This window comes from Doryrhamphus excisus, linkage group LG12 (genome assembly GCF_037039965.1).
Source record: "Doryrhamphus excisus strain RoL-2023G ecotype Guam linkage group LG12, RoL_Dexc_Guam_v1.1, whole genome shotgun sequence".
Taxonomy (NCBI): Eukaryota; Metazoa; Chordata; class Actinopteri; order Syngnathiformes; family Syngnathidae; genus Doryrhamphus; species Doryrhamphus excisus.
The window spans coordinates 6,629,717-6,642,032 of NC_136368.1; the positions used below are offsets into that span (position 1 = coordinate 6,629,717).

Here is a 12,316-nt window from a genome sequence, read left to right on the forward strand (position 1 = left end):
GCAGCCAAATTATGGTAGCTGTCACACGTTGTCACCTAATTTAGTGTCCAGCTGTCACACTTGTAAAGCATGTTTATTTTAATTAAGGAGCTGGGTATTGATTAACAGTGGTGGATTTCACTGTCTCATATACAAGGTATACAAGGTATTTGATTCCAAGACCTTGAAGGCAATCTCAATAACAGGCTACTCAAAGGCAAATTCCAACAGTGATAGAAAGGCAATTCAAATGTTGTCATTTGCATTTATTATTTTTATTATTTATTTCATTCATATCTTTTCAAATTAATTGTTTTGACAGGTCAGGCCCTGCTTTCGTTAGATTGTGTAGGTGTAATCAACGTTGTCGCTACCAATAAATAAGGTAAGTACTGTATTACTGAAGCTGTAATACAACAAAATTCACCATTGTGAGAATTGGAACAGATTTGCAGAAAACAGCTGTGTCCATTTTCAGCACTACGGACAGCGACATTGCATCACAATGGAGAATGTGCTTTATGGCACTATTCAAAAAATGGAATAATGAAACAATTTAAAAAACATGTAAAACCTCAGAGAGGCACAAGTATACATCATAATACATCATAAATTCAAATGAAAATAAAAAATAAATATTTCTTTTAATTAAATTGATTTATTGCCATTCGATCTAATAGTATAGCATATACATCAGTATATAGTAAATGACTGCTGAATGATTGACAGACTTTTATTTGTTTTTTTCATCATTGCCACCTCCAAGGACCTTAAAGACACTTGAAAAATGACAACGCCAGCTTTGTGACAAGCATACAAGAAGAATAAGATCTGAGCTCTCATTATAATGACCATTAATCAAAGCTAAAAAGTAACCAAGTGACCATTGCATCCATTGGCAATGTGATGGTCACATATTGAAAATGTTTGTGCGTCATGCCACTCGGCATTAGGTGCTATTTTCGTCCTGCCCTGGAAGACATTCATCTAGCATCTACCCACCCTGACAGCATCCAATAAACCCACCACTCCCATTCATCTCCACACCCACAACAACCCACCCCCACCCACCTTGCACCCCTCTCTCTCCCTCTCTCTCTCACACACTCTTCCCGCAGATTTCCCAGAGCTTTGAAGACTTAAAACCACCGTAAGATAATTGTGATTGGACTTGAAAGACCACTACATGTGAAAGCACAAGTTCTATCCAACAGGGGATCTTCTTTGATACTATTTTGGATCCTTTTTTTGGTTTGCTCCTGGCTGTGGTTATCAAGTCATTACTGTTGCTCCAACAAACAAAGGTAAGATCACGTTATCATGTTAGATGTTCTCTTCCCTGAGCTGTTATGTGTTGGTCAAAGTGTGAGTCAAAGAGATTTATCGATTTAAAGATGTAAAACTGCCCCCCCCCCCTGCAAGAAACCACAGTGTCAGCACAACAGAGGTCTGTCAGGTTGGGATATGCACATTGGCGTTGCAACCCACTGAATCTGTTTGAAATTGTTTTTTTTAATTAGTTCATTGCATTTTATTGAACTAAACTGTGGACATTTAAACATAGCCAAACCATGGAGGGGGACCTGCCATGACAAATCTCTCTATATTTAAACCAATACTTAATTGTTCTCATTTCTTTAATGATTATTAATGTTTTGGTCATTAATGCAGAGGGAAAGGCTGCAATAGGTTCCAGCATATCCATGGCCCTAGTGAGGATAAGCGGCATAAAAAATGGATGGATGGATGGAATTTTCCACCGGCTTTTGTACACACTTGTCGGTTAGCATGATGATAATCCAACAAAATAGTCTGTTTGCCCTGTAATGTATCATCAAACAAGGCACCCTCGCACTACTGACTCACTGTCCGTGCATTTTTGTTCTTGTGACTGATAAATAACCCGCCATGGGGCCAAAGGAAGTTGCAAGTGTAAGCAAAAATGCAGCGAAGTCAGTCAGCAATGTGTACGTCAAGGGTTCTTAACCTTGGTCGTGTTCCATTGCTAGGGGAGCTGAGAGGGTGGAGGACAGGAAGTGAGTTGGGTTTTACCTTGGCGTGAGCTACGGCCGCAACAGTAGCCAGTGTTAGCGATTATTGTGCCTCTTTTGAGATAATTCAAACTGGCGATCAAGTCTGGTGCTTGTCTGTCTCACCTAACATTACAGTAACATTGCTGACCCCGAGTGCCTGGCATAGGATAATACAATATATATATATATATATATATATGTACATATGAATGTGTCTTCTGAATGCCTTATATTTGTATTTTAGCTCTGCTTGAAAATGCTTAATTCAAAAAATCCATAAAATGTGCTTAAATATTTTGTATTAAACCACAAAACTGCAAGATTTATGAATTAGTGAAGCCATAAATCCAAGAACTCAAAGTGTAACTTTATTATTGTAGTTTTCTGTAGTGTAATAAAACTGCGGTTCCACTGTATATTGCATCGAATGTGTAGGTTTGTGTTAGCTAAAGGCACTTCTAGGCTTGGTTTAAGTTCACTTCCAACAAAATACAGAACACCTCTTCAACACATCTTTTTCTTTCTCGGCAGAGTTTCCTCAATGAAAGTCCAGTCCCGGGTAAACTACAGTACTTGAGGACACAGAACAAGATGACCATCCACGTTGAGGGTATCGTGGCCATTGTTGTTTTTTACCTGGTGATTCTCTTTGTGGGCATTTGGGCGGCGTGGAAGAACAAGAACTCGGGAGTCGGTGATGGAGGAGACCGGAGCGAGAGCATCATGGTCGGAGGGCGGGACATTGGCTTGTTTGTGGGCGTGTTCACAATGACCGGTGAGTCGTCCAACACATTGTGATGGTAATGGTTTTATTTCATTTGAACATGCATCAGATTACAATTGAGTGCATCCCATAATCAGTTCCCAGTTCCACATGTCCAAAAGGAGTAGAAAGAAGCAAAGCTTATTAAAGCCTACCCCTCCATCTGGTACTTTTACAATCAGTAACTGTTACATTTGTTCACTACCTGCTTTCCATAATACCGTTTAGTTTTTTTTTTTGTTTTTTTTTAATAATGCACTTTGTACCATAGTAAGTGTCAATATAGTGATATATATAGCACATCATGACTGGTTCAAGATTCTTCATCCTTGTATTTAGCAAACATCAACTGCTTGTATTGTTTCTTGAATTGGCTCATCGTTGTGCATTGTTTGATTTCCTTACTCAATCCATTTCATAGTTTGATTCCACATACTGAAATGCTATGGTTTTTAATGTAGTCATAGCATATAAGTGTTTCACATTTACTTCTTCCCTGAGATCATATTTCTCCTCTCTTGTAGAGAAGTATTGGATGACATTTTTAGGTAATTGGTTATTTTTAGCCTTATGTATTATTTTAGCTGTTTGAAAATTAACTATATCAGCAAGTTTAAGTATTTGTGATTTTAGAAATAAGGAGTTAGTATGTTCTCTGTAGGCGGCATTATGAATTATCCTTACTGACCTTTTTTGCAGTACATTTAGCCAGTGAAGATTGCTTTTATAGGTATTACCCCATATTTCCACACAATAAGTAAGATATGGTAGAACCAGAGAGCAATAAAAAGTGTGGAGTGACATTGTGACACACATTGGAGGAGTTACTGAAGCCGTCAGTATATATCTGTATATCTGAGTCGAATGTATTTCTTTCAGCTACATGGGTCGGTGGGGGATACATCAACGGGACAGCGGAGTATGTCTACTTGCCTGACTATGGCTTGGCGTGGGCACAAGCACCCTTTGGATATGCTCTCAGTCTGGTACTCGGTAAGGACTTCATGCCTTTATGTAGACCCTGGTCAATGGACTCGGATTCTTGTAATAAGAAAATGCAATGACTTCAGAAATTGCATGTTCAGTAAATGAATTGTGGGCTGTAAATGGTATAATGAATGGATGGATGAACTGATTTTTAACAAACGCGTCAAGTCATGTTTGTAAATACTGCATAATACACATTTCTAAATTTGAAACCTCTTCCAGGTGGTCTGTTCTTTGCCAAACCCATGCGTTCACGGGGCTACGTCACCATGCTGGATCCTTTCCAACAGCTCTATGGAAAGCGGATGGGGGGTCTTCTCTTCATCCCCGCCGTCATGGGAGAAATCTTCTGGTCTGCGGCCATTTTATCTGCTCTCGGTAGGTGAATATTTCCAAACTGGGGAAGCAGTTACTACCAATGTCCAGTCAGATTCCTCCATGTGACTACTCAGTAGAAAACCAGTCTACCAGTAGACTCTACCAGTTTCCGTGCTATTCGCCCTGCAGGAGCTACTCTGAGTGTGATTGTGGACATCAACATCAACATGTCGGTGATGATCTCAGCCCTGATTGCTATCTTCTACACTCTTGTGGGAGGACTCTACTCGGTAGCATACACAGATGTAGTTCAACTCTTCTGTATCTTTGTGGGTTTGGTGAGTCTCCATAACTCCCATAAATGACAGAAGATATTATAGCTACAGATTATCAATACGAAAATTGTAATATCTCCATTCTGTACTCTTTGACCATCAGTGGATCAGCGTGCCTTTTGCATTATCCAATCCTGCCGTGTCAGACATCACAGTGACAGCCAAGGAGGCAATCTACCAGTCGCCCTGGCTGGGGAAGATTGATCCGGCAGATAAATGGCTGTGGGCAGATAATTTCTGTTTGCTGGTAAGTCACACCTGTCATCCGCTGATTCATCATTGAAAACCGGTTCATGTGTCAGCGTTTTTATTGGTTTGACGTGGGAAAACAGTTACCATGTGATAAAACACTGCTATTTGAGTTGAATGTTCTACTGTATTCACAATGCCATTTTTTTTTTGTAGATGTTGGGGGGGATTCCATGGCAGGTCTATTTTCAACGGGTTCTTTCTGCCTCTTCAGCTACCTACGCCCAGGTCCTTTCCTTCCTCGCTGCCTTTGGCTGTTTGGTCATGGCCGTGCCCTCTGTCCTCATAGGCGCTATAGGGGCCTCCACTGGTAAATACACACTGCCGTCGGTGCCTGGTCCTCACTTTGGATGGATACGTGACAAAATGGAACAGACGTTAATCGTGTCAAAATACAATTACAAATCAAATTCATGAATGTAAACATCCAGGAATCTGATCCTTTATATAACAAGGAAATGTTGATCAACGCAATCGGGCTTGTTAACAGCATATCGCTTTTATCCATCCATCCATCCATTTTCTACCGCTTATCCTCACGAGGGTCGCGGGGGTGCTGGAGCCTATCCCAGCTGTCTTTGGGCGAGAGGCGGGGTACACCCTGGACTGGTGGCCAGCCAATCACAGGGCACATATAGACAAACAACCATTCACACTCACATTCATACCTATGGACAATTTGGATTGGCCAATTAACCTAGCATGTTTTTGGAATGTGGGAGGAAACCGGAGTACCCGGAGAAAACCCACACATGCACGGGGAGAACATGCAAACTCCACACAGAGATGGCCGAGGGTGGAATTGAACCCTGGTCTCCTAGCTGTGAGGTCTGCTCGCTAACCACTCGACCGCCGTGCCGCCCCTGATCCTTTATATAACGAGGAAATGTTGATCAACGCAATCGGGCTTGTTAACAGCATATCGTTTTTATCAGATGTGTAAATGGAGACGCCTACTGTGACTGGGAGGGTAAACAAGTGACAGAAGCATGGGGCCGCAACGAGCACGGAGACGTCAGACCGAGCAGATTTTGTGAATATTCCATCAGAAGAAGCGCTAATTAATCTGATTCATGTGAACCTGTTTCATGTGCAACCAGTGTTAATCAAGCTCTGATCGTTAGAAGAATATACATCTCCGGAGAGTAAAGTTAATTTTTAAAAGATGTCATACGCTAAGAGGAAAATAGAACAATCCCGAGAGGATTGAATCATTTAATCGGTATTTGATCAAAGTTTGTGTTATTCCACTTGCTTACGGTTCCTCCCATCTATACATGCATTTTTCTATACCACAATGCTGGCGAGCTGGAGCCTAACCCAGTTGACATATTTCCAATTAGGCATTGTTCCAATCACTCTTGGTTGGTGAGTACGCAAAAACATGTCATGAGGATAATTTCATGTGTATGTGTGTAAATACGGATAGAGCAATTGCCTCTCTTTGCCATTTGATGCACAGAGGCTCGATTGTCAGTGCATTCAAACGCTTCATTGGCTACGGCGAAGGACGGAAAAGAGACAGATAGATTCGTCTGTCAGTCATCTGTCATCTGTTTGTGTGCGTTCAATGAACAAATAAAGCACCCACACACACGTAGTAAAGAGGATTAGTTTATAGTCTCCCAACTAAAAGAACCAAGACCCCGTTCAGACTGACTTGACTAGTTTGTTCTTTGCATGTTCAAAACTGTTCAAGACTGTAAGTCTCTCCGGAGTATGAGTCGCACAAGGCCAAAAATGCATAATTAGGTAGAAAAAACATACATAAGTCGCACTGTTGCGGGTAATTTATTTTATAAACTACTTGACCCTCTTGGAAGGCAAGTTCTAACAATAAAAGAATAGAGGCCAGGCTGAATAGGTGTAAAATATGCTGACACAATCAGCTATACAAAAAATAAGCATGAACAGAAAAGGTGTCCAGTGTTTATGTAACATAAACATAAGTACAGTAACTCTTTTCTTTGTTTTCTTCATGGCAGTAAGAGTAAACTCCGCTTTACGCCAGTCCCTAATAATTTTCTCACTTACTCCAAACTTTTTCTTTGCTGCTTGATTATTATTTTCAGCTGCTAATTTCACTACTTGCAGCTTGTAGTCTGCAGAATATTATTTTCTTTTGGGGGGGGGGCATTTGTGTTCTGTCGTTCTCAAACGTCTACTGTTTAAATATTGAATTGTTAAGGCGCTGGAGATAGTCTAGAGCGGGGGTCAGCAACCTACGGCTCCAGAGCCGCATGTGGCTCTTCAGCCTCTTTGTTGTGGCTCCCGTCACAATGCTCAAGTATTTTTTTTAACACCCGAATGGGGAAAATACGCATCTTTGAAAAAAAATCCAGACTTTCTGTGAGACCAAGACTACTTGATCAACTCTGAACTACTTTGATACCCCAAAATTCCCTCCAAATCTGGAGCCTATCCCAGCTGTCTTCGGGCGAGAGGCGGGGTCCACCCTGGACTGGTGGCCAGCCAATCACAGGGCACATATAGACAAACAACCATTCACACTCACATTCATACCTATGGACAATTTGGAGTGGCCAATTAACCTAGCATGTTTTTGGAATGTGGGAGGAAACCGGAGTACCCGGAGAAAACCCACGCATGCACGGGGAGAACATGCAAACTCCACACAGAGATGGCCGAGCGTGGAATTGAACACTGGTCTCCTAGCTGGAAGGTCTGCGCGCTAAACACTCGAGCACGTCTCTGCTGTTTTTAAATTATGTTTTGCGGCTCCAGTCTATTTTTCTTTAGTGAGCCAGGAGGTAAAATGGCTCTTTTGATTGTAAAGGTTGCCGACCCCTGGTCTAGAGTCTATACTTTCGCACCGATATCTCCAGACTCTAGACTCGAGAGTGTCCTCTTGTGGCTTACTGGGAAATTTATATACACTACTACGCAAAAGTTTGGGATCACTTGGAAATGTCTTTGTTTTCCAAAGAAAAACACATTTTCGTGCATTTAAACAAACAATGAAAATTAATCAAAGAAGGATCTACATTTTTGCAGAGAGGCCTACTATCAACAACTGTCAGTCCTCTGCATCAATCTCCTGGTATGGCTGCTAATCCAAGTTCATCATTTTATAAGGCTAATAGATTATTAGAAAACCCATTTAAAAAATCTCTTACCATGCTGTTAACTACTCCCTTCAGAGAGCAGCACGAACTGGGTCTAACAAGGACAGAAAAAGGAGTGGGAGGCCCCAAACCTTTGAGCAGTAGTGTACACTACTACCAACTATTACTATTACTACTATTTAGTGCAGCCGCCAGGTGACGACCTGTGAGGCGTCTTTATCTTAAACTACACATTCTCAGATATTTGTCTTCTTGCACAGTTGTGCATCGTTTTTATGTCCTTGTTAGACCCAGTTTGTGCTACTCTCTGAAGGGAGTAGTTAACAGCATGGTAAGAGATTTTTTAAATGGGTTTTCTAATAATCTATTAGCCTTATAAAATGATGAAGTTGGATTAGCAGCCATACCAGGAGATTGATGCAGAGGACTGACAGTTGTTGATAGTAGGCCTCGATGCAAAAATGATCCTTCTTTGAAAATCATCTGATCATTATCATTTTCATTGTTTGTGAAATGGATAAAAATGTTTGTGAAATGGAAAAAAAAATTGTGAAATGCATGAAAATGTTTTTCTTTGGAAAACAAAGATCCCAAACCTTTGAGCAGTAGTGTACACTACTACCAACTATTACTATTACTACTATTTAGTGCCAGCTTTTATTGCTAGAACTTGCCTTCCAAGAGGACGTAATATTGGTTTTGGTCAAGTAGTTTATAAAATGAATTACCCGCAAAAAATGTGACTTATACTCCAGTGCGACTTATGTATGTTTTTTTCTACCTAATTATGCATTTTTGGCATTGTACGACTTATACTCCGGAGCGACTTATATTATTATAATATTATATATTCTTGGCAATCCTGCCATGAAGTCGGAAGTCCTGAAGTCGTGCTTCACTGTTGATGCTGACACTGGTGTTTGATGGCGACTATTTAGTGCAGCTGCCAGGTGACGACCTGTGAGGCGTCTTTATCTTAAACTACACACTCTCAGATATTTGTCTTCTTGCACTGTTGTGCATCGTTTTTCTGTCCTTGTTAGACCAGTTTGTGCTACTCTCTGAAGGGAGTAGTAAACAGCATGAGATTTTTTGGATGGGTGCATCGTTTTTCTGTCCTTGTTAGACCCAGTTTGTGCTGCTCTCTGAAGGGAGTACAGATTTTTTTAGATGGGTTTTCTAATAATCTATTAGCCTTATAAATTGATGAACTTGGATTGGCAGCCATACCAAGAGATTGATGCAGAGGACTGACAGTTGTTGATAGTAGGCTTCTATGCAAAAATGTAGATCTTTCTTTGAAAATCATCTGATTCATTTTCATTGTTTGTGAAATGGAAAAAAAATAGTGAAATGCATGAAAATGTTTTTCTTTGGAAAACAAAGAAATTTGCAAGTGATCCCAAACTTTTGAGCAGTAGTGGATATGTGTGTGTGTATATATATATATATATATATATTTTATTATTTATTTATTTATTTTTTCATTTATAAGTCGCTCTGGGGTATAAATCACAGGAACAGCCAACCTAAAACAGAATTAAAAAAAAAAGTTGTACTGTACATCATAATGTATGTTGTTTTAGGCCTGCAAATTACCTGAAAATACCCCTAAAATCTATTTCACATTTCCATCTTCATCTTCAGACTGGAACCAGACTTCTTATGGGGCCCTCCCTCCGAAGGACAAGGATGAATCCGACATGATTCTTCCCATTGTGCTTCAGCACCTTTGCCCATCTTACGTCTCCTTCTTTGGCCTGGGGGCCGTGTCGGCAGCAGTCATGTCATCTGCAGATTCCTCTATTCTCTCAGCCAGCTCCATGTTTGCAAGGAACATCTATCAACTTGCTTTTCGACAGTCGGTAAGAGTGCAGCCCATCACCCAAATACAAATTGTGGTTAGAAACATCAGAGTTGAGCCTGCTAAAAGGCGGACTGTGTCGGGGAGTGAGGTTTACCAACATATAGTACATTCACACTGTTCTACCAGCTAGTACACTCACTGCCCTAGACCTCGCTTCCATCCAGGTATCAGCACTTGGCTGCTCAAGCCAGCTAGCAGTTTACAAACAAGGCAGTGTTTTCTTTTCACAAGATTCATTGTACTTGGTAGACAAGTGAAATGATCAAACATCAATCTAAAGCAGGGGTCTCAAACTCAATTTACCTGGGGGCCACTAGAGCTAGGGTATGGGCGAGGCTGGGCCGCATCAGGTTTTCCAAAAAAAAACAAAAAATAACGCATTTATTAAAAACAGAAAAATGAATAAACTTTGGTTCTGATTTTCTACACGAAAAGCTTTGATAAAACATTTCACTGTTCTCAAATATCTTAATTTTTATTTTTCTACACAAAATAAGAAATAAGAAATAAAATAAATAAACAAATCAAGAATAAAGAAAATCAATCAATCAGTAATAAATAAATATAATAATAAAACGGCAAATAATAAAAACATATAGTTGGTGGTTAGACAAATTTTTTTTTTCAGATTAAAATTAACAAAGCATTATTAGAGCCCTGTAGACATGACAAAACACGACTATAGTCACATTTATACTCTTTTTATTTACAACATATTGCGCAACTGCAGGGTCTTGAGACACATGCTAACTCGCAAACTCGAGAGCTAGCGACCTAAACGGTAGCCTCCAAGTTATTTCCTTTAAACTTAAGAAGCCAAAAACTTACCACTTCCACACAGATAGGGAGGATAACTATTAACAGTTATTTAACCTTTAACATGACCATTAATGAAACGTAATAATTTTTTCTGGGTACATGATACCATACAGCATCCATATCAAACTTGTGCGGGCCGCAACATTAAACTTTCATATCAAGGCGGGGGCCTCAAACTAGTGTCCGCAACGGGCCGCATGTTTGAGACCCCTGATCTAAAGCATCAACCGATGCATGCAGATTGTAACAATCCTTCTCTAATTACCTTCCAGGCCTCAGATCGTGAGATTGTCTGGGTGATGCGCCTCACAATCTTTGTTTTCGGAGCCCTCGCCACTGCCATGGCATTATTAACAGGAACCGTGTACGGCCTATGGTACCTGAGCTCGGACCTGGTCTACGTCATCGTCTTTCCACAACTTTTAAGTGTCCTTTTCGTCAAAGGAACTAATACTTACGGCTCAGTGGCTGCCTATGTTTTTGGTCTTTTGCTACGAATCGGTGGAGGTGAACCGTACCTGAAACTCCCTCCTTTCATCTATTACCCTGGATGGGTGACCCAGGAGAAGATCCACCGCCTTACCGGGGAGGTTGAGTACTTTGTCCAGCAGAGGTTCCCTTTCAAGACCATGTCAATGGTGGCGTCCTTTTTAGCAAATGTGGCGTTTTCCTACCTGACAAAGTACCTGTTTGAAAGCGGGACACTGTCACACAAGTACGATTTCCTCGATGCCGTGATATCGAAGCACAGCAAGGAGATCATGGACAAGACCACACTGGTGAGTCATGACAACATCATTCTTTCAGAGATTGCGCCTGTCAAACAAGCCTTGGGTGCATCCCTCGCCGGAACCTTCATGAACAGAGAGGTCCTGAGTGATGACGACGTGTCGAGTCCTGAGGATTTTAAAACTGAAAACGAGGCATTCAAGGCACAATAGGAACATTCTTCTGAAAGTGGAGTCCAAACCAGTGGAGCTCTGCAATGGCTTCCAGGTAATTCCACATATTTTATTTGATGGAGATTCAGAAAAGTCAGTTTCCAAGACTGGTCCTTCCAAGTCAGATGGTCCAGAGGTGAGACAAGACTCTTACCTTTGGAGATCAGATAAAAGGACCATCTCCAGATCATACAGGTCCAATGGTCCCATCATATTCATCCACAAATGTATAACACAATTACATTTTTACTATCTGTAATCCTATTTTGTGTAGCACAGTATTTCCAAAGCAAAAGGTTGTAATCCGGTTTAATCAATCCAGTTTAATCAATGCGGCTGAACAAGGGAACCACCTTTGACTTGGGATTTTCATCTGGAATGTTGACTATTTGCATCAAGTTGTAAACAAACAAATACTACAAGCATATTTAAGTGCTGCTACAGGTAGGGAGATACTGCAGGGGTTTTGGTTGATGGGACTAGTGCAATATCTTTGTTTCGATGTCCTGGACGGTCACAGAGGCATCAACAAGTGTCTCAACTTCCTAAGTTTCGGTTGCATTGAGAAAGTGTATGAATAGAGCAGGGGTCACCAACGCTGTGCCCGCGGGCACCCAATGCGCCCACGTGGACCACTTAAGGCGCCCGTGAGGCATCTTCTAAAAATAGCATTCATTCATTCATTTTCTACTGCTTTTTCCTCACGAGGGTCGCGGGGGGTGCTGGAGCCTATCCCAGCTGTCTTTGGGCGAGAGGCGGGGTACACCCTGGATTGGTGGCTAGCCAATCACAGGGCACATATAGACAAACAACCATTCACACTCACATTCATACCTATGGACAATTTGGAGTGGCCAATTAACCTAGCATGTTTTTGGAATGGGGGAGGAAACCGGAGTACCCGGAGAAAACCCACGCATGCACGGGGAGAACATGCAA

At 41.1% G+C, this 12,316-nt stretch overlaps 1 protein-coding gene across 1 annotated transcript; it reads left to right on the forward strand.

Moving 5' to 3' along the window:
- The first annotated feature begins 301 nt into the window (after positions 1-301).
- On the forward strand, positions 302-11,678 carry LOC131135555 (high-affinity choline transporter 1-like). Its single transcript, XM_058081594.2, has 9 exons — positions 302-1,283; positions 2,544-2,787; positions 3,655-3,768; positions 3,985-4,140; positions 4,270-4,418; positions 4,519-4,662; positions 4,821-4,974; positions 9,398-9,615; positions 10,709-11,678. The coding sequence occupies exons 2-9, from the start codon at positions 2,604-2,606 to the stop codon at positions 11,375-11,377; spliced, it is 1,788 nt and encodes a 595-aa protein (XP_057937577.1). The 5' UTR covers positions 302-1,283; positions 2,544-2,603; the 3' UTR covers positions 11,378-11,678.
- The last annotated feature ends 638 nt before the right edge of the window (positions 11,679-12,316 follow it).